The sequence below is a fragment of the Conger conger genome, chromosome 14 (assembly GCF_963514075.1).
Source record: "Conger conger chromosome 14, fConCon1.1, whole genome shotgun sequence".
NCBI lineage: Eukaryota > Metazoa > Chordata > Actinopteri > Anguilliformes > Congridae > Conger > Conger conger.
In genome coordinates, this window is record NC_083773.1 from 26,455,050 (window position 1) to 26,477,008 (window position 21,959).

Genomic DNA, 21,959 nt, shown 5'->3' on the forward strand with positions numbered 1-21,959 from the left:
TGTTTTTCCCTGACATTGTGCAAAATTGAAGCCCCACATATACACAAAAAGAAAAAAGAAAAAAAAAAACACTGTACATATAGCATATAAATCTACCGTTATCTCCTAATCTCTTAACTCCTGAATACAATCAGATTGCTTATTACCAATAAGAAATGGTTTCTTTAGTTCGCGTTGCTCAAGCTGTCAGGCATGTTGCCTAGTGCGTTACCTGTAGTTAAAATGAGAGTTTCTCTGCACCCTTTCCCTTTGCTGTACAGTCAAACCCATATCAGCCACAACAACCCTCTCTTTCTCTGCCTCGCCAGGTCCGGGCCTTCCTGTCAACTACTTAGCCTGACTGGACCCATGTCAGCAAATACACAGGATGCAGAGGTTTTACCCGCCAAATACAGATAGATTTTGCCTTTGACATTCTACTCCATTTACATTTTAATTCTACAAGTTAAAAATAAATAGCGGAGGCTGCCCTGTAACTGAATGAACAGCTACAAACCAGAGTGTTGAGGGACTGCATGAATGGGCTGGACAGTGCTTCACCCAGGGCTGCGCTGGGCGGAGCATATGGAGGTTGCGTGTATGGGGAGGGGCTTATAATTGCATATAGGTTTGACTGCACCCTTGATAGATATGTACACACACACGCCATGTTTGTGTGTGTGTGTGTGTGTGTGTGTGTGTGTGTGTGTGTGTGCGTGTGCAGGTGCGTGTGCGGGTGTGCGTGTGTGTGTGTGTGCGTGTGCATGTGTGCACGCGGCGGGGTCACTCGGAGAAGCAGCTGTCCACGCCCAGGGCGCCGTGGCGGTCCTTGCTGTAGGTGTGGTGCAGGCCTCCGTTGGGCAGGGGGCTGCAGGCCGCCACAATGCCGCAGTGCTTCAGCAGGTTCAGGCTGAAGGGGGCGCCAGAGGGGTCTTTGGGAGGAAAAGGCTTCATGGTGGAAAGGATGAGGGCCAGGCAGTCTGCCACATCCTGATTGGGTGCACAGGCCAGGGCAGGGGTGTGACCTGGAGAATCACACATGCAGAGACCTCCACGTCAAGACATACATTGACAACATTGATAACTTTTTGATAAAATAAATCAAAATTAGATTGGAATTTGTACTTGTTTCACATGCTTTTCCAGAAATGGACAGAATGGTAAATTAATGGTAAATGATTGGCATTTATATAGAGCCTTTATCCAAAGCGCTGTCCAAGTGATGCTTCTCATTGACCCATTCACACACATACACTCAGCGGTGATTGGCTGCCATGCAACAAAGCAACAGAACCAGTGAACAGATTTTGTGAACCGTTCCACCCCTAATGTACAGTTTATAAATCTGTATTCATTTTTCAGTCAGCCATTTTTAAGGTTCATAAGTGAGTACTCTGGTTTATAATCAGTGGCTAGTTCGTATAAAGCATTTGTAAATAGTTCATACATGTTTCTGTGACTCACCCTTCTCATCCACAGCCAGCACTGTGGCACCACGACTCAGCAGCACCTGCACCACTGTGGCCAGGCCCTTCCTGGCAGCCATGTGAAGGGGCCTGAGAGGGACCCGAGGAGGGAGGGAGGTACCATCAGGCACAGACCCCACACACACACACACACACACACACACACACACTGCCAATACACAGCCTAGACACACACACACACACACACACACACACACACAGCCTATACACAGCCTAGACACACAAACACACACACACACACACACAGCCTATACACAGCCTAGACACACACACACACACTGCCTATACACAGCCTGCACATGCACACGCACACTGCCTATACACAGCCTGCACACGCACACGCACACGCACACGCACACGCACACTGCCTACACACACACACACACACACACACACACACACACACACATACAGCCTATACACAGCCTATACGCACACACACACACTGCCTATACACAGCCTAGACACACACACACAGCCTATACACAGCCTAGACACACACACACACACACACTGCCTATACAAAGCCTAGACACACACACACACACACAGCCTAGACACACACACTGCCTATACATAGTCTAGACACACACACACACACTGCCTATACATAGTCTAGACACACACACTGCCTATACACAGCCTAGACACACACACACACACACACACTGCCTATACACAGCCTAGACACACACACACACACACTGCCTATACAAAGCCTAGACACACACACACACACACACACACTGCCTATACAAAGCCTAGACACACACACACACACACACACACACACACACACACAGCCTATACACAGCCTGGACACACACACACTGCCTATACATAGTCTAGAAACACACACACTTGCAGGCAGATGCACACAAACTGTACTATCCACATTGTGGTTGATTATCACAGACTTTCGGAAGCATCCTTTTGGTAAACCATTCCCCAGTTAACACTACATCAGGACTCACATCTGCAGAGCATTGTTGGTGGCATTGATGAGTGACAGGTCTTCAATTTCCCCCAGAATGAGGAGGGCACACATCTCATGACCCTACACATAAACACATACAAATTACACAAGGACACACAGAAATGCATACAAACCTCCATTTACGTTGGAAGTAATTCTTCAAGTAACAGACAAGTTTTATCCATGTTAACAATTTCCCTTCAAAAGACAGGCAGGTACTTCCACATAGCAAGGTGGATTGCAAACTTTGGGGCGGAGAATTAAAAGCCAGTTATATCTCTGACACACTCATTACCTTAACAAAAGGACACACACACACACACACACACACACACACACACACACACACACACACACACACACACACACACACACACACACACACACACACACACACACACACACACACACACACACACACACACACACACACACACACCTTGTTACAGGCCAGATGCAGGGCCATATTGTTGTTCACATCCAGCAGGGTCAGGTCAGCCTTGGCTCTGTGCAGCAGGATCTCTGTACCCAAGACAGAAGACAGCAGCATTAGCGACAGCGCGATACCCAATTGAAGTCGCAGTAACAGACCCTTTGCAATGTCGACTAGTACTCCATGAGCTACCCTCAAAGTCAATAAAACAATGACAGGTCGCATCACTCGTGGAAATGCGTTTTCGAAACCTCACCACCACACGCCTCTGGGCCTCCTCATACTCACCCACAGCGGCGGTCTGCCCGCGGTCAGCCGCCACCATGAGGGCGGAGCGTCCGGTGTGGTCCACGGCGTTGACCTCCGACCCCTGGCTGAGCACCAGCAGCAGGCCGGCCACGTTCTCTGTGAAAGCGGCCGCATGCAGCGGGGTCCTGAGAGGCAGACGACCAGACAGACGACCAGACAGACGACCAGACAGACGACCAGACAGACGACCGCATCAGGACAGGTCAGGATGAACAGCAAACAGTATGGTGAACAGGTACATACAATACAATTCATTATGTACATGGCATATAGAGTATAGCACAGTACTGGTCACCAAGTCAAGAATGAGCTAGTCATGAAGAATCTACAAATATCTGAATGAAATATGAATGTATTTAATACAGCATGGTGATTCATTCCACATAAAAACATTTTTTTCAAAAGCTTGCCAGGGTCTTGCATTCCCCTCAGCTAAATCACAAGTCTTAGTAATGGAGACACATCATAGCTCACTGCAAGTTTCACACACCTCCCCTTAGCATCTCTGATGTTTACCAGTGGAGAGCCCCCGATCTCCAGCAGCAGCTCTGCTGCCCCAACATGGCCATTAATCCTGTGAGAGAGAGAGTATGAGAGAGCAAGAGAGGCCATTCAGACCAGCAATGCTCACCTTTTCCTACCACTAAGTGTACCTACTGCTTAGTTTGCCTAATAGCTAAAATAGCTTTTATACAAGGAAACAATCTGGTTGCCCTTCATGTACCACACACAACTACATAGTCTCTGCAACCCGGTGCATCTCTAAGCAGATGAGGGTTCTTGGAGCAAGCTGTAAAGTAACTCTAAACAGAAATGGCTGAAAGGTGAACATTGCGTTAAGACAGTACAGTGGAAAATGCACAGAGTAACTTACAGAGCAGAGTTACAGTACATGGGGCCAAATTTACGTACATGGAAGCCCGCAGCGCAAAACGCAGCCTGACGAGTGTGCATTTTTGTGGTTGTATTCAGTCAGTAAGTGGTGATATCCATGTATCGACTGCCACATAAAAGCGTGGGACAAAATGTGCACATATTCCAGCTGTGCCGGCCATTGTTGTTTCCATTACATATTTTATTTCTTCAAGAAGCGCAATTATTTTAAGGGCTGGTTGTTTATCATAGAAGTCTTCCCCCATTCATTTTCAGTGATTGTTTAGGAGGATAGCTTGTCAAAACACACAACTGTTTTTAAAATTTCAGCAAAGCCAGTTGAGCATGCTCAACTGACTCACCTAGATCATACCGCAGCATTTCCGGCAGCACAAAGTTTCATACAGTTGTAAGGAAAATACCTCTATATCCTCACACGGGGAACAAAATATATAGATACACGGAGTGATCACTTTATTAGGTAGACCTGTACACCAGCTTGTTACTGCAAATATTTAATCAGCCAATCATGTGGCAGCAACTAAATGCATAAAACCATCCAGATGTGGTTAAGAGGTTCAGCTGTTGTTCAGACCAAATTTAAGAATGGGGAAGAAATGTGATCCAAGTGACTTTGACCATGGATTTGATTGTTGGTGCCAGGGTCATTTGAGTGTCTCAGAAACTGCTGATTTCCTGGCATTTACACAGACAACAGTCTCCAAGGTTGCATAGAATGGCTCAAAAAATAAAACATCCAGTGAGCAGCAGTTCTACAGGCAGAAACCCCACTTAATGAGAGCGGTCGGAGTAGACGAGGCAGACTGGTCGAAGTTGACAGGAAGGGGAGAGGAGTTTCGGCAGACGGGGTTGTTAGGCAAAATAGTGACTCACTGAGGAGTGTTAGAGTACAAGGCGTTATGCAGCACAGATAACTCAGGGAACAGAGTTACTCACAAAGCACAGTGCAATGGGGTGAAAGGGTTTCCTTCCTGGATACTACATGGTTTGTGTTCAAGTAAAACTTCCAAACAGTCTTCATGCCCTGAGGTGAAAGAAGAAATGCAAACCAATCATTCACTCAGGGAATTAGAGAAACAGAACAGACACATCCCACACAAACGGCAAGAAACTCTTCATCCCACAATGCATCCCCAAACATGCTCCACATTTCTGTCAATACTTTCCTATGACATGAAGAAACTTTCACTTTTTTGGGGATGCGCAATAATATCAGTTGTATCGGTAACAATTTCGGCTAATAATACAAATATAAATATAAAATAAAATCTAAAAGCAAACGCACTGGCATCAGTCAGAAAATGAAGACTTGAGCCTGATATGGGCCAAAACAAGGAAGCATCACACATGTGCCAAAACATTTGATCTGCCACTGGTGTTATAAATGAAGTGAAAAAAGCTCAAACTGCCCTTAGAATTTTTACCTGCAAAATTTACCAAGCAAAACTACACAAGCTCAGCTACTCCCAAGACGTGTGCTAACAAACTCCAACCAAAGTTAGCATTAGTGCTATAATGTAAAACAGAGGTATTGGCATTGACCAGTATAGGCAGTTATTGAGTATCAGTTATTGCGCCCCAGAGTGCCCCTATTGTACACCTCCTGTTTTTGGCTCCCGCTGGGAAGGGCGGGGGACAGCCTGGTCCCAGTTCTTACCGTGGTAGGCAGCCCAGTGCGTGGGGGTGTACTGGTAGCAGTCCAATATGGAGGCTGGTGGTTGGGAAGCGCTGGAGGCCAGGAGCAGCCCCCTCAGGAGGTCTGTGCACCCGCAGGATGCTGCCAGGTGGAGGGGGGAGCGACCCTGGAAGTCCTGACTGAGCGCAGAGGCGTGGCTCTCCAGCAGGGCAGATATGCAGTCCTCACACCCCATCACCACCTGCAGGGGCTCAGAGTCAGGCACACGCGCAGGGACAGCCTGGACCATACAACACCCCTCCCCACTCACTACACCCTTCCCCACTACACATTATACCCATGAGGTACTACACCCACAAACTACACCCCACTTGCCAGCCTCTACCCAATCAATACTACACCCTCCTCTCCAGCCATACATTTAGAGACACTTGTGATACTCATGTTTGCTGTAGTGGCTTCACACAGGTATATTTCGGTTGGCAGCAGTGACTCACCGCACGGTGCAGAGCGGTCCTCCCCCTTCGGTCCCCCAGGTTGGGCAGGGCCCCTTTCTCCAGCAGGAGGCGCACACAGTCCGTGTGGCTGCCCAGCACCGCCAGCATCAGGGGGGTCCTGGGGAGAGGGACACCATTACTACAGCGGGAAAGTCACAGAAGCATAACATCTGGTTTGAGAACGCATAGACGAGGTTGTAGATTTGTGTACTGGAGATCATGTCTGGATGGTTCCAGATATATCTTGTAGCAATAGTGTCTTGGAACCAATCAGGCACAGGCAAACATCTCACCCTCAGGACTATTCAATGCAAATGTATGTGCTGAAAGTGCCACAAAAGAGCTTGTGTCCGGTTGTTGAACATTTTTGAATATGCTTATGATTTCAGAGCTGGCTATGTAATTGAAACTTCCGGTCTACTGCTCTGACCGTGTCCAGCTCTTCAGCGATATTACTTTACTCATTCACCAGCAAACCATAACCTTCAGTTAACCCCTACCCCCTACCCCAACCCATGGAACAATCCAGAAAGAGGTAGAGCTACAGCAGGGCCTCAGGCGGGGCACTCACTCTCCCTGAGCGTCTGTGATGTCGGCGAGGTCCGCCTTCTCCCCGCTTTTAACCAACAAGCGCAGGCAAACTGTGTAGCCGATGGCAGCTGAAATGAAATAGCCACAAATAAAATCCCATTACATCACAATACAATACGTTATGTTCATTTTGCAAATGCTTTTCCAGAGTGACGTGCAATGAAATACATCCAACTGGATCAGGTGCACTCTCCACAAGACACACACCTGGGAGGCATTTCATGAACCAGGCCTAAGGAGGTAACCAACCAACTGCTTTTGTGAAAATGTAAAAAATCTGACAGGATCAAACCTCAGTTACTTCAAACCCTTATTATTAATTTTTTTGTCGAAAGTCCTCTGCCAACTCCTTACTCCCACCCTGTGTCATACTGCCTTGGGCAGGTATCTCTCTTGCATTGTTTAGATGCATAGGCTGCACATTTTCCTGATCTCGTACCGGCCACATGCAGAGGGGTCCATTTGCGGCGGTGGTCCGGGATCAGGCAAGAGGCCCCGTGGGCCAGCAGGACCTCCACACAGGGGTCGTGACCCTGTTGGGCCGCCAGATGCAACGCGGTGCGCCCCTCCGAATCGCGGGCATCCAAACTCACCAGCGTCTCTGACAGAACGCGCAACGCTTCACAGTGTCCGTTATAGGCCTGAATGAGAAGAGAGTTCACAGAAATCAACCACTACCGAAAGCACACCTTCAGGCTCCAAACATCCTCCCCACCCCAACAATGGAGATTTTGGAGCCAGGTACACCATAATCTCATAACAGATGTGCAAGCAAATAGGATTCTGATCTGGGAAGATATTTCAATAGGCCACAGGATAAGTTAGATGATAGAAGCTAGGGCTGTTCAGCTTGGTACTTACAGCTAAGTGCAAAGGGCTAACAGGAATGGTGCTCTCTATATCTCCCAAACAGTTGAAAGACATTTCCAAGAGCTGTAGTACAAAGACACAGAGAGAAGTGGAATCAGAATCGCATTTATTATAACATAGACATACAGAAGCTGACTGTATTCAGAATTAATTCATTCTCATTTACTATGACCATATACACTCAGTGAGCACTTTATTAGGTATTTTAGACTTCTACTGCTGTAGCCTACCCACTAAAGAGTTAGGATGCGTTGTGTGTTCAGAGATGCTCTTCTGCGTACCACTGTTGTAATGTGTGGTTATTTGCGTCACTGTCACCTTCCTGTCAGCTTTGACCAGTCGGTTAATGAGAGATGTCAGAGGAGAATGGCCAAAGTGTTTCTGTCTGCAGAACTGCTGTTCACTGGATTTTTGTTTTAGTTTTTTTGCACCATTCTTTGCAAATCCTAGAGACTAGTGTGCGTGAAAATCCCAGGAGATCAGCAGTTTCTAAGATACTCAAACCACCCCGTCTGCCACCAACAATCATTCCACGGTCAAAGTCACTTAGATCAAATTTTTCCCCCATTCTGATGGTTGATGTGAACTTTAACTGAAGCTCCTGACCCATATCGACATAATTGTATGCATTGCACTGCTGCCACACAATTGGCTGATCAGATAATCACATGAATAAGTAGCTGTAATAAAGTTCCTAATAAAGAGAATACAGATACAATTGCCAATATACTGATTTTCATGCATTGTCCTCTTTAATAAATTAAATATAAAAGGTATACATACATAAAAGATTGAAGAAATAAATAGCTCACCAGCTCAAGGCTCTGCTTGTTGCCATGGGCAGCTGCATAGTGAACTGGGGTGTAACCCTTTAGGTTCCGCATGGCCGGATCTGCTCCGTTATCCAGCAAGAACTCCAGGCAACTGTAGACACATACACACAAAACAAACTTAACATGGGCCCAGTTATTTTTCATTAGGAAACTCAATGGGAAACTTGCCTTAGTCTCACTTTAAAAAAAGGTTTTAATTTCAATGTGACTTCCAAGTCAAAGAAATATTTTTAAAATATGGTCCAAGATTGGTCCAAATATAGGTCACAGGCCATATGGTTGGTTTCAAATAAAATGAAAATGTACACACACCGCTTGATGTTAACAGAATAGAACAAGACAACGACAGATCAAGACCTCATCAGAAAATGTTGCCTTGTTAGAAGGTGCTCAGAACTCCAAGCACGTAGCTGCAGGCAAACTGAGGAACAGACTCACAAAAATCTCTCCTTGCCTCGGTCCTCATCCTGGCGACTTCCCGAGTAATGCCTATCCACTCTGCAAACAGAACCGGCCATTTTAAACACAGAATGTTAGGGAGTCAAGACTAGAGCACTACAGTCAGCCAACAAGCCTCACATTCACTCCCACCTTAACCTGCGGAGTAGTGCTGTGTGAAGATCGTCAAACGGGAAATGGATAATCCGGCGGGGTGGGGCGGGACACTCACCGGCAGAAGGCCTGAGAGGCCGCAGAGTAGTGCAGGGGGGTGCAGCCTTTCCTGTCAAGCTCGTTGACCTCAGCCCCTGCGTTCACCAGGGCAACCGTGACCTGCTGGTTTCCATTGGCTGCGGCATAGTGCAATGGAGTCCTGAAGACAGACCAGACACAATTAGGGCACACCGGTTCAGACACAGCTTAAAACACGGTGGACTGTCATTTGCTCAGACACAGCTGAGGTCGATATTCAAATGCAGATCACAGACACTTTCCCAGAAAGCTTAAAAAATTTTTTACTGATGGGAATCCAGTCTGACAAAACAAAATTAATTAACATGGGGTAGGATGCCCGAGAGGCAAACCTGAATCAGCAATGAACCAAACTGACAAATCAATCTTAAGACGTCAGAATACATAAAGATTACAAAGAGAGCAGAAATGTATGCATCAATGAAATGAAATTAAAGAGGGCCTACAGTGCCTTTGACTAAGGTTAATTTCCTCTGCTGCCAAGGACATTTCAAACACAATTGATTTCAATGTTCACCATCCACGTTCCTTCTGTGAGGCAAAGCAGCTTAACATTATGTTTGGAAAAATGCAGTGTTGCTCTGTCTTAACTGTCAAGTCTAACTAGCGTGCTATACATATTCTGTAAACTCTGTCCCACTAATTGTGACACTAAAGTGTCTAGCTTTGTAGTTCATGACTGCAGTCAACCTGCATTTTTGGCATTGTACCTTTCCAAAAGGTCTCACTCACCTTCCCAATTTGTCCTTCTTACTCAAGTCGGCACCACTGCTCAGCAGCAAGTTAAGACATTCAACATTTCTGCCAGAACATAGAAAACAGAAGTTTCACAAGCAGTCAGTGAGCATATTTTCTGGATAAAATAGGACTGACAAAATATATTATGCAAACAGATGGTTGTGCAACATGTGCTGTTTGAATCTTGAAATTCCAGCTGGAAGTGTACATTTACCAGCTGCATGTCACTTAAATTAAAAATATCCACCACAGTCCCTCGACCTGATGAGCATTACGGTCTTAAAGACCGTTATTCATACAGTATAATTAAAGTCCCAATATAATAATATAGTAAAATATCAGAAGATTTTGCATAGAATTCTGAGAACCTTTGTAGAATTCATTGAAATCTAGCACACCATCAATTTCAAGGCTTCACCAATTCCAGAACGTAACTGTAAAGGTACAATGAATATAGACAAATGGCACGCATTAATTCCAAACTGTTTTACTTCACCCTGTGAATCAGTGGTATTCACGCTTACCCTTGGAGAGACACAGGGTCTCCTGGTGTTCAGTTACACCATAAAATCATCAAGCAGCTGAGACAAGGGAAACCTGGCGACATGCTAACTAGGTAATCAACTAAGCAATTCAATTAATCAGTGCAACCGAACACCTGTGTACCCTGCAGCTCTCTGAGGGCAAGAGCCCAAACTACTGCTGTGCATGAGAGCGGTAAGGAGCGGCTCACCCTCCAGAGGCAGCAGCGTGCAGGCAGGTTCTCCCCATACTGTCCGGGGTGTCTATGTCGAACCCAGCCGACAGGACCTGCTTCTGGCTCAGAGAGGACACGATGCTGTACAGCTGACCTAGGAACAGAAGATTTCAGAGTGTGAAGCACATCTGAAGAGGACTTTTTGGCAGTTATCTGTGCATAAACATCAATCATGATCCTCACGCTGCTTGATGGCTCTAATACAGCCAACATTAGCCTTCTATTTCATCTTTAAATGACAGGCTACATACACACTTACGGCTGTTTGCACAGTAAAACACTCTAGACTAAATGATTTATCCTCAGCTCACTGCGCGGTGGTTAAGGAAACAAGACACTTTGTGGATGGAAATGTGCAATGAGACGCATGTATGAACCAATATATACTCACCTGAGGAGAGTAACTTGCGACAACAGTCTGAATACCCATAGAGCACGGCCAAGTGCAGCGGGAACATCCCATGCATCCCCTGCCTGGAGACATGCACGCACACACACACACTAAATGTCAATAGAGTTCTTGAACAATCAATAACGGTCAGCCAAAAAAAAATGCCAGAACTAGCAGAAAAGAACAGTGAATGTGAATACACTCTGCTGTGAGTTTTCATTCCACAGGGGTGAAGAGTGGAAAGAATGAAGGAAAGAAAGCTTTGTTAAGATGAAACAGTAGCTGCACACAGTCGTCTCTAGATCTGTAGCCTCAGTGCCGTTCTCTTACACCTCAAGGCCCTGCGCAGCTCTTACCTGGCTGTGTCAGCACCGTTGGTCATCAGGGTGCTGATCAGCAGTTCATGGCCATACTTAGCAGCAACGTGAAGAGGAGTATTGCCATATTTATCCACACAGTCAATGTCCCCGCCTGAGGAGGGGGGGCAGGGACACAGTCAGGGGCTGCTCTTATATCATTACCCGGCCGTGTCTCAAAAGGTCTACTAGCACCATATATAGTGAACTAACCAGGGCAGTGCTACTCGGCTCCACGTCCTGCCGGCCGCAGTGTCTGTAGGCAATTGATCCTACCGTGCACAACACCACCTGATTCAACAAATTATTTTACCTGCTCAGTTCAGATAATAAGCTCATTAGTGAAATCCGGTAGTGGAACTAAATGCCTGCAGACACTGCGGCCCGCAGGACATGGAGTTGAGTAGCGCTGAACTAGGGCGTCCTGTTCATGAATGTTTTACTCCTATATTGTCTAGGTCTCTGTCCATGTTTTTATTACATTATGTTTTGGCTTTGTGGTCAGGACTGTGAATGACATCTTGTCCTCAGTTAAGTTGTGCAGTTAAAGAACGGTTAAATGAATGAGCAGCGCTCCTGGGGTTTTAGACGCTAACGTTACCGTTCTGGATGAGTATCTGCGAGCGGGTGAAGCGTCCGTGAATAGCAGCCATGTGCAGAGGGCTCTTCCCTTCTTTACTCTGGAAATGAGAGAACACACCCATTAGAAAGATACAGCTGCCTTTTCTCCATAACAGGGGTGTAATGCTGCTGCTACTGCTACAAATGCAACCAATGTTGCTACAGCAGTGCTGGGCACCTGCAGTGCAGCTGCTCTTCAAAGCAGCAATCTGCTCTTCACTTAGACCCTGGACCCATCATCGTATATCCTTACTCCACACCCAGGACTCCCACTCAAGTGAGATTTCAATTTACAGAGACTTTTCATTTATTTTGCTAAAATATTCAGGGCTGCTCTGGGCTATAGGATATGCTTGAGAAGTGGACCTACTTTCTGAGGCATATTACTTCTAACATTAAGACTAAAAATATCTCAAAATAAACACACATTGTTTGGGATGGATTCACACAATCAAATGAATACTATGCCCAGACAGAAAATATTGAAGTGTGAAAAAGAGGCCTTGTAAATTAACGAACTATCGTTAAAAGAAATGGTGAAAAGATGGTTGGTGATGGGGTCTTGTTAAACCAACATCCAGCTGCTTAGTGATAACAATTTGGCCAGCAGCTGTGGATTTTTCAGAGCTCTTAATGATCCCAATATTTCAGCCAGCAGGAAGGCTGATTGGCAGATATGAACAAATGTTGTGAAACGACACCTAGCCCCAAGGATGACTCCCAAACCTAGGTCTTAGGTAATAACTTTGGAATGCAGCCTAAATGATCATCATGCTAGCGAGTTAGGGAGAAGGATAGATGCATGGAAAAGCATCTAAAAGCATCCCTGCCCACCTGCATGTTGACATCGGCGCCGTTGTTGACGAGCAGCTCCAGGCAGAGGGCACCGTTGGTGGACACGGCAGACAGGTGCAGCGGGGTGCAGCCGCACTGGTTGGGCTGGTTGACGTTAGCGCCCTGGTTGACCAGCTCGTTGGCCACGGCCTCCTGGCCCATGTAGCAGGCCAGGTGCAGCGCCGTGTTCCCAAAGGCATTGGGCTCATCGATCTGACAGGCCAACACAGACAAGGGCCGTGGAAACAGAGAGAAGGGGGAGGACAAGAAAAAGATCCTTCAGACCACTGTGACTGAGTGGTGGCAATATCACCAATATATATTTACGTTAAAGTCATTCCGTGAAAAGTCAACGAGAGGTGTGGGGGGTGACCACTCCAATTTTGCTTGAACTTTGTGTAAATGTTCCTTATATATTCAATAGCGAACAAGGAAAACATTTGACTCATTGGATTTGTTGCTCTATTACTAAACAAAAATAACAACCCTTCACATAGCAATTAAATTCCATATGAAACTCCACTACTCTGCATAATGACTGCAAGCCACCCTTTTCCTCAGGTTGTTTCGGTAGGAATAGATGTAGCCCAATGAAAAGTTCAGAGCCTAATTTACAGCGCAGCACTAAGTGAGTACAACCATGCTGACAGGTGGCAACACTGCAAACATTGAGAAGCAGCGGTACACATAAATTATGAAAAGTTTAAATGCCCTGGGCATAGGATTTTAAAGATCATGTGATCAGCAGGGGATAAGGTCACCAAGCAGTTGCTATGTGGCACTTCAGAAGAGCAAGTGAAGCAGGATGTATGAACTGTGCAGAAATAAAAGTGGCGAAAGAATCAGTTCCAGCGTGGCTGATAATGTTTAATCAAAGGAACCTATAATGGTCCTGTACCAAACTACTACCGGTGTCTGTGGGCATTCTGTGTATTTCAAGCTTGTTGAAGAGGCTGTAGCTGACCTTTTCCCTCTTCATCATCACTGTATACACAGCTGTACCTTTTCTGTTCTTGGGTCCAGTTGTTTGTCCCTTTGTGTTATGACCATTTGCATGTTTGTTTAATTGATCCTATCTGCGCAATACATTTCTCTCTGCAATAATACTGACATGGCTGCACTCGCTGACTTGCCTGGTGCCAACACATTTAATTGACATTAATCCAGCCTGGTTTTGCCACATTTGTCAGCTCACTTGAGCGCTCAACGCGAGCACAGCTTGAACACAATACTCCTGCAGATTGAAATTTCAGAAAACAGACGTCTCCCCTCCGAGGCCTTTGTAAAATGGAGCAAAAGTCACAGGTCAGCGCTGGGTGTTCTCCGCTCACCTCGGCCCCAAGCTGCAGCAGGTACTTCACCACGTCGATCTGACCGCTGGCAGCCGAGGCGTGCAGGGGGGTGTAGCCACGCTTGTCCTTGCACGCCATGTCCGCACCCCGAGAGACCAGCAGCTTCACTACTTCAAAGTTTCCTGAAGGGGAACGATAAGGAAAGCAGCTCAGACTGTTATGAGGACAGCCAGTTTTGAAGGCAAAATATTTATGTAAAATGCTTGAACTCCTAAAATGGTGTCTCTGACATGTTTGCAGTCAGTCACTTGGTCCGACTCTGCAATCCAACAATTGAGCCGTGTGTTTGCCATTGAGCTGTTACTCTGCCAAAAGACTCAACCACTGTATCTGCAACAAGATCATGGGCAACTGAATGTGTGAAGGAGCTGATGGATGATGTGAGGAATTTTTAATCACCAAAAGATAAATAAATAAATAAAAAATACTAAGTACTATATACTATATACTAAGCATGTGATGCTTTGAGAAATTAAATTTGTTTTTTCGAAAAAGAATTAACAATTACAGATTAAAATAATAAATTATATCAAACTATTGCAACACTGAAGCCTCAATGGGCCACACTTACACGATATATATTATATATTCACCCAGATAGGCCAAACGCACTCAAGAACATCACACTCACCCTGAAAGGCCGCCCAGTGGATAGGCTGTCTCTCTTTCTTATCGCTAGCACTGAAGGTGGCCCCTTTGTTTAGCAGCAACATCACCATCTAGAGAGAGGATCAAAGAAATAATGGTTAAACCCAGAAAAGAGCATTGATATGCTAGTCTTATTCCTACTGGTCTCAGTCAGCCCCCTCACGCCCCATGTGCACCCCTCATGGCCGCGGCCTAACCTCCAAATGGCCGCTGTGAGCAGCATGATGCAGAGCAGTCTTGCCGGAACAGTCCGCCACGTTCAGGCTGCCCAGGTAAGGAAACAGGGCCTCGGCACACCGCGTGGCCCTATTGGCTGCCGCCACATGAAGCGGGGTCTGCCACAGCTTGTCCCGCGCATTCACTTCTGCCCCTTGCTTTAGCAGCAGCCCCACTGCCTTCTGGGAAAATAGAAAAGACAGACCATTCACCCAGCTTGTTTCCATAGTGGGCACATTTAGTCACACCATTATGAATCCACTCACAACCTAAGTTCTCAATGGGCAATATGCTTCAGTATAAAATGCTTTAATAACAATGTTTACTATACAGTAAACCTCAATAAAAGCACTAAAATTTCACAAGTGGCATAAAGAGAACACCTATTGACCATGAGTCAAAGTCAAAGCAAGCTTAATGTGAATCCATCAACAAACAAAAAAATTCAAGGCTGATGCACATCTCTGAAAAGGTAAACAAGCAGTGATTTAAAAAGGCCTGGCATGTTCGACATCTGCTCAGATTATAATGAAGGTGAAACCAATGGTTCTGAAAGCAAAAATGGCTGGTGCTTACTTCATTGCGGGAGGCAACTGCCCGATGCAGGGGAGTCAGCCATAAATGGTCCTTAGCATTAACACTAGCACCTGGGGGGGGGGGGGGGGGGGGGAGAAAGAGTGTGCGCACATGTGTGTGCAAGAGAGAGAGAGAGTAAGACAGAAAGATAAATTAATCAGCGGATCTCAGAGATCTCTGTAAACTATAGTCTCTATATGGTATTCTTCACTCTTGGGTACGCGAGAGACACCCTCAATTCAATCTGTACACTGTCCTTAGCTGTGAACAATGGCTGCAAAATAAGGTTACCCCTTATATTTTGGTTTTGCGCAACACTGTTTGCGTAAAACAAGACCGTACTTCAAAGCTAGAAAAAAAAAGAAAAAAAAAAGAGGTAAAGGTTGACATGCCAATCTCAATACAGAGGAAATGCGCAATGAACATGTAAGAATGAACAAACACAACAGGAGGAGATGACAGAAAAATAAAGATACCTGAATGAATGAGAAGGTCCATGATGTGAACATCGCCCAGGTAAGCGGCAGCGTGCAGAGGGGTTCGGCCCTCTTGGTCCTGGTGGAAGAGGATAAAAGGTCAGCTGTGCTCCTGTTACTACACCTCCAGACTGTCTTATGCTTCTAGCAATTTGCCCAGGGCACTACTGGGAAGGCTTCCGGTGAAATATTTTGTTGATTGCAAATATTCTATGAATTGGTTAATTGGTCTTGCAAATCATCACATTAAATCTAAAATTAGGATTTTGAGTTACGCTTTCCTGGGGCCTGATTAAGTGTCTGCTGGCTTCTGTTACTACACCTCTGGGCTGTTCCATTACTCCCATTAGTGCTCTTCTGTTTTCCTGATGGCCTCTGGGCGCCGTTAAAGAATCAGGGCAAAACCAAACTTTAAACTTTTGGCTGCAAACAATATGAGAGTTCTGCACATGTTACAAATGGACAGTATGAGGACATAAAAGTCCTTTTTAAACTGTAAATATAACCTTGCCAGCTGAATGCATTGTAGCATGGCTGTATGCCTGGGGCTGGCAGTGTAATTACACATTCTTGGCTTCAGAGAAAGAGAGAGAGGGAGAGAGACACTGTGCATTTTGTGTGTGAGAGAGGGAGAGGCTGTGAGAGAGCCCTGTCAGGGTATTTAAGGACAAGATGGATAGTTAACCTCCAATCCTCAACATTGAGCACTAGCTGACAGGCTAACAGCTGGTAGCACCCATGTGGCCTCCAATGGGGGCAAAAAATAGGGGCAACTTCTGGGGCAATGACGGAGAGAGAATGTGACACACGGTTTCCTTGAATAACATTTCCATTTAGGTCCACAACTCCCTTTTAATTCATTAGCAGTGGCCAGCAGGTGAAATTATGACATAGGACAGGATTCGTGCAGTAATAACTTCACCACGCTTGTAGTCAGGGGCAAGATTAACATTATCGCGATCTTATAAGTTTCTGCTTGTAGGCACAGGCAGGCTGATAAGTTCAAATTGAAAGAGAAAGCAATACAGAGATTCCAACTCCATGTCCTTTTCATATTTAACAGGCAGGTTTGTTTCATACAAAAATGATAGCTCAGTAAATAAATTTGATCCTGGTGTTTTCTGTACAGAGAGGAAATACATAATCAATTTAACTCTGGCCACTTACCAGTGCATTGACATCTTCCTCCTTGTGCAACAGTACCTGAACTTCTCCTGGATTTCGGTTAAATATGGCCTGGACCAGTGGGGTCTGCAAAAGAAGATGTCATTTCACATGGTGCATAAACTCTGCACAGTTAAGATATAAAAGAAGCATTCAACATCATGAATTTTTAGAAAACCATTTGTTCAATGATAGACAGGCTGTGATTGCCTTAAGGCAACCCTAACTTTTCATGAACTTCCAAAAACAGCAGCCACATCAAGATCTAAGGAAATCATCATATTGGCAAAGGGTACAGAATTCACCACTTTAAAGGAGGATATAGAATTCATGATCCGCATGGAACAGGGTGTGTTCACATTTTAACTAAAATGAAGTTCAAATGTAATTGAGACATAAATATTAATCTGCATGGGACATCACTTCGAAGGTAGGCTATATTGTAAGCTCAACAACTCACATTTCTAGACCTCCACTTCAAATGCAATCTTCATTGTTAATCGAAGATCAGCACTATGTTTTGGACTTATTCCAGCAACTCACACTAAAAATACCATAGCCCACCCTGCTGAAAAAAGCAGCTGAAGCGAGGGTTGGAAACAGCTGGTAGCTGGTTGACCAGTTAAACCAACTCAAGCCAATCTTTGAAACACTATACTGCCATTTTCTTATAGACTAGCAGGGAATAAGATAGATTTGATTTATACGATGGTTAGCTAAACTGGTGAGGACCATATCTTGCAACGGTCATACCAAAAAAGTTCCCACCTGCCATTACATTAGAGATACTGTTATCAAGACGGGTAACTAGCTAGCTATAGCTAATGATTGTGACCAATGAACAGTAACTTAGCTATAGCCTAGCCATTTTGACACTTCAAACTACCTAGTTGACGAAGGCCATGGATGCTAGCTAACGTAGCTGGGTTAACGTCATATTAACCAAGCAAGATGCAACTAGGTTTCTCGCTGGCTAACTCTTGTTTACTTTTACAGCAATGAGTAGCCGATAGGTGATCTGGGTGGAAATAGCCTGTGATTTTAGCAAGCCTAAGGTTAACCAAAACCTGAAATTAACGATAGACAACTTAACATTAACCAACTGGCATTACTGAATGTCAGACAATAACATAGCTAGCTAGCTAACCAATCAACACATTGCACTGATATTATCAACGATGATAATGGAAAATTGTTACACCACTGTGACTGTGTAACGTTAGCCAACCAACGTTAGCGATAGATAGCCTCGGGTTAGCGAAATGTAAAACAGAAGGATAGCCAAGTTAACTAGCTAACCAAGTTCATTTTCATTTCATTTTCAGTGCTTATATAGCCATCTGTGGTGAGTGGCTATCGTGCTTACAGGCGGAGACAACTGTCAAGTGCAGTGGCATTGCAGAGAATATGGCTGGTTAGAGCTAGCTAGCTAACTGGCTGCATAGCAAGCTCAAACCAGGCTAACGCGGAAACTAAGTCCACAGCAAAATACCAAAACATTAAAAGACATTGATGCATGATAAGTATCTTTTAAAAAAAGTGAAGATTAATGCTGATGTGCCACTGAATAGCTTTGTGTAACGTAGGTCGATTGAACGCCAGACTTTCCTATGCAGCCTCGGCCCAACACTGTAGCTAACCCGCCCTCAACACTTGGACAGAGAATAAAGGGAGACGGCGTTCCCATCAAGCTAGCTAGCAGCTACCTCTGGTGCAATAAATGTAATAAATCTGGTACTGTACCTGATCTGCTATGTTGAGTAATCCCATCTCCCGAAGTCAGTCAGGGCGAAGCTCCTTCATTAGGATGGGATGAAGAGGTAACTCGTGATATCTTTGCTTAATTATGATTATTACTAAGGAAGGATTGTCCAGTGTCCTTAAATACTCGCAGTTGTTTATTGCTGTGATGGACTAGTGTGAGGAGAACGGGGTACGCCTACGGTGGCGGAGCGGCAATAGCGCCATGTCGTCGTAGTTTACGCAAAGACGTCTTTATTCCAGGCCGGTGTTTGCATGTCCATAATTTCTGCAGCCAGCATTTCTAAAATTCGCGTATTTAGCATCTAAATCCTGCATCATACCGTTTCATGTCTCGGGCAGCTAGTATGACTCGAAAGTGGGCTGTAAAACCCTAAAGGCTGCATTATAATGGTATTCTTGTGTCTTAAATCTGTCACAAATTAAATAATTACATATAATTCAATTCATAATTTAATTATATCATTAAAACACTTTAAACACGGACTGCATGTGAACTTGGTGCATGATGATTGATTACATTCATTCGTTCTAGATTATATTAATTTCAAACTGCAGTAATGCGGTAATGGCTATTTTAGCTGCAAAACCACTAGTTAAATCATTGAAATTTCTGCCTCACAATTACTGGACATTCCAACACCGATAATTCATGCACCTGCAATTGACAGTTCTGTGCAAAACATGAATTTCCTGTTCTTCCCTGTTGGACCACAATGTAAAATACAAGACCGCTTTCCTTTCCTTTCAATACATGTGACCAGTATTTAGCCATGCTTTACAAATAGCATGAATAACCCTTTCAAAGCCTTAAATTTGCATTTACATTGAATATAAATTTATATAGAACACCTCCTAATGCATCATTTTTATGAAGGATTAGTTTTGGCCCACAGAGGCTCCAGGACTGATGAGTAGCTTTTCTTGCTAAAGCACTGTGTTCTAGTGAAAACTTGTGCCTTGTGGGCATGCAGAGGACATTTAAAATTTCACTAGGGGAAAACAAAACACATATAAAGCCTTAGGAGTAGCTAGTAGCTGAGCACAGCCAATGCCTTGAAGAACAACCTGTGCAAGGAGCAGGAAGCAGATTTTGGGGTGAGGGGGTTGGAATGTGGGGAAGATATTTATAACAGTTTCGGTTGGGAGGGAAGGGTCGTAAATCCACAAGCTCAGAACATTTCGCCATTTTAATATACACGCCACACATGCATCACTGAAACTTTATGAATTGAATGTTGAACAGGTGCAGCTGTTTTTCATTGAATTTCCTGCCCATAGATTGCCAGACCTAGCTCAAACGTGCTAAGGCACCTGCTAGTTAAAACTGGAACAAAGCTGGGCGAGTGCAATGCAATAGATTTATATTTGGAAATTGGAAAGATTTATATTTGGAAATTACATTCAACCATTATATGAAAATGTCAAGACAGAACATAGCACCCAGACAGACTGGGTTCTCTCCAACAGAGAGGGTTAATCAGATTATATTGAAACAGGACTGAAACATCAGATTTTCTTTCCAAAGTGGACATGTATGTGCACTATGCATCCAAAAAAAGACTTTCAATCAACACCAGCTTGTGATCTTACTATGATCAGCTTATTAAATCATACCTCCTAAAACCACAGCTCACTTCAAACCTAAGATTAAATTTTCCAGAGATTTTTCAGTTTAATTTTAAAAAGTAACATATTACTGTAAGCAATTGACTACTATTTACATAAAAACTTGATCATGGCTGTCTGAGATCAGAAGCAAGGCCTGCAGAAGAACTGTGGCAAGTTCTCCAAAATGCTTGGAACAGTGCAAAATGCAGTTTTAACTCCGAAGGGTGGTCACAAAAAATATTGATTTGATTCAGTTTTTAACTATTCTGCAAAATTACTCAAATGTAATGTAAAATGTATAGTACGTTTATTTAGGACCGTTCATTGAATTATTTTTGAAAGAATCTTATCTGTACAGAAGGTTATACAGGTGCCTAAGACTTTTGCACAGTACTGTACATTTTAGAAAAAAACACTACATAGGAGTGTAGGCTGCTTATAGACTCTCCTGTCCTCTCAGACCTGGGAGCACACACTTCCAATCAGGATAGAGTACCTGTCCTGTCCGGATATGGCATCCCCCCAATCAGGATACAGTACCTATTCTGTCAAGACATGCCACTTGCATAATCATGAACCAGCATTAGTGATTAACAATACAGTTACTGCCACTGCAGTGCTAAATTGTGAGGCAGCTCACACAGGATTACCTGGTATACGTGTTATACAACTTTTTAATGCCCCTCTCCCCTTTCTTCCTTCAGCTGAACCCTGTTCTGCATTATCTTTATCTCATAATTAATCATGTGTATACAAAACCACACGCATTTTCCACAAGATATTGGTTCTTGCAGCACACAAATTAAATTAAGAACTCATCTGTTTCTCCAAAAGTAATCCCAACCACACTAGACAAGCTAGCATGCAAACAAAGGGCCCTATTTTAAGAGCACAAACACCATTGGCAAATGCCAGCCCCTCTTTGTCCACTGTGGGCATCCGCATTGGGCCAGGGGGTTTTGGCTTTTCCATGCTCCAGCAGCACCCTAGAGATGATCATCTTGTAGAGCTGGTCCACCATCTTGAATGTGGGGTCATCAGGGAACTCCCACTGTCATCTGTTTCGTGGGTCATCCTCAGGATGGCGTGGCCATAGCCTGGTACCACCTGAGGAAGCACAAAGGGGGTGGAGATGTACCCTGCCACAAAACACACTGACCCACGATAGGACCCACGATTTGAAATATAATTGAATGGCATTATGCATTCTGTATTCAAACAGTGTAGTGTAAAAACAGAAGCCTTCTACACAAAAATACAGGG

General features: G+C 44.5%; 1 protein-coding gene across 1 annotated transcript; it reads right to left on the reverse strand.

The window, feature by feature from the left end:
- Positions 1-111: 111 nt before the first annotated feature.
- LOC133109814 (serine/threonine-protein phosphatase 6 regulatory ankyrin repeat subunit C-like) lies at positions 112-19,204 on the reverse strand. The gene is made up of 28 exons (XM_061219442.1): positions 19,068-19,204; positions 17,328-17,411; positions 16,161-16,239; positions 15,685-15,755; positions 15,090-15,290; positions 14,876-14,963; positions 14,224-14,366; positions 12,893-13,105; positions 12,039-12,117; positions 11,438-11,552; positions 11,082-11,164; positions 10,667-10,784; positions 9,928-9,996; positions 9,176-9,316; positions 8,944-9,003; positions 8,485-8,596; positions 7,664-7,735; positions 7,242-7,443; positions 6,783-6,870; positions 6,212-6,329; positions 5,736-5,955; positions 5,015-5,102; positions 3,675-3,758; positions 3,164-3,309; positions 2,882-2,964; positions 2,441-2,523; positions 1,444-1,535; positions 112-1,004 (listed from the first exon to the last, which is right to left on the reverse strand). The coding sequence occupies exons 1-28, from the start codon at positions 19,092-19,094 to the stop codon at positions 763-765; spliced, it is 3,201 nt and encodes a 1,066-aa protein (XP_061075426.1). The 5' UTR covers positions 19,095-19,204; the 3' UTR covers positions 112-762.
- Positions 19,205-21,959: the final 2,755 nt, after the last annotated feature.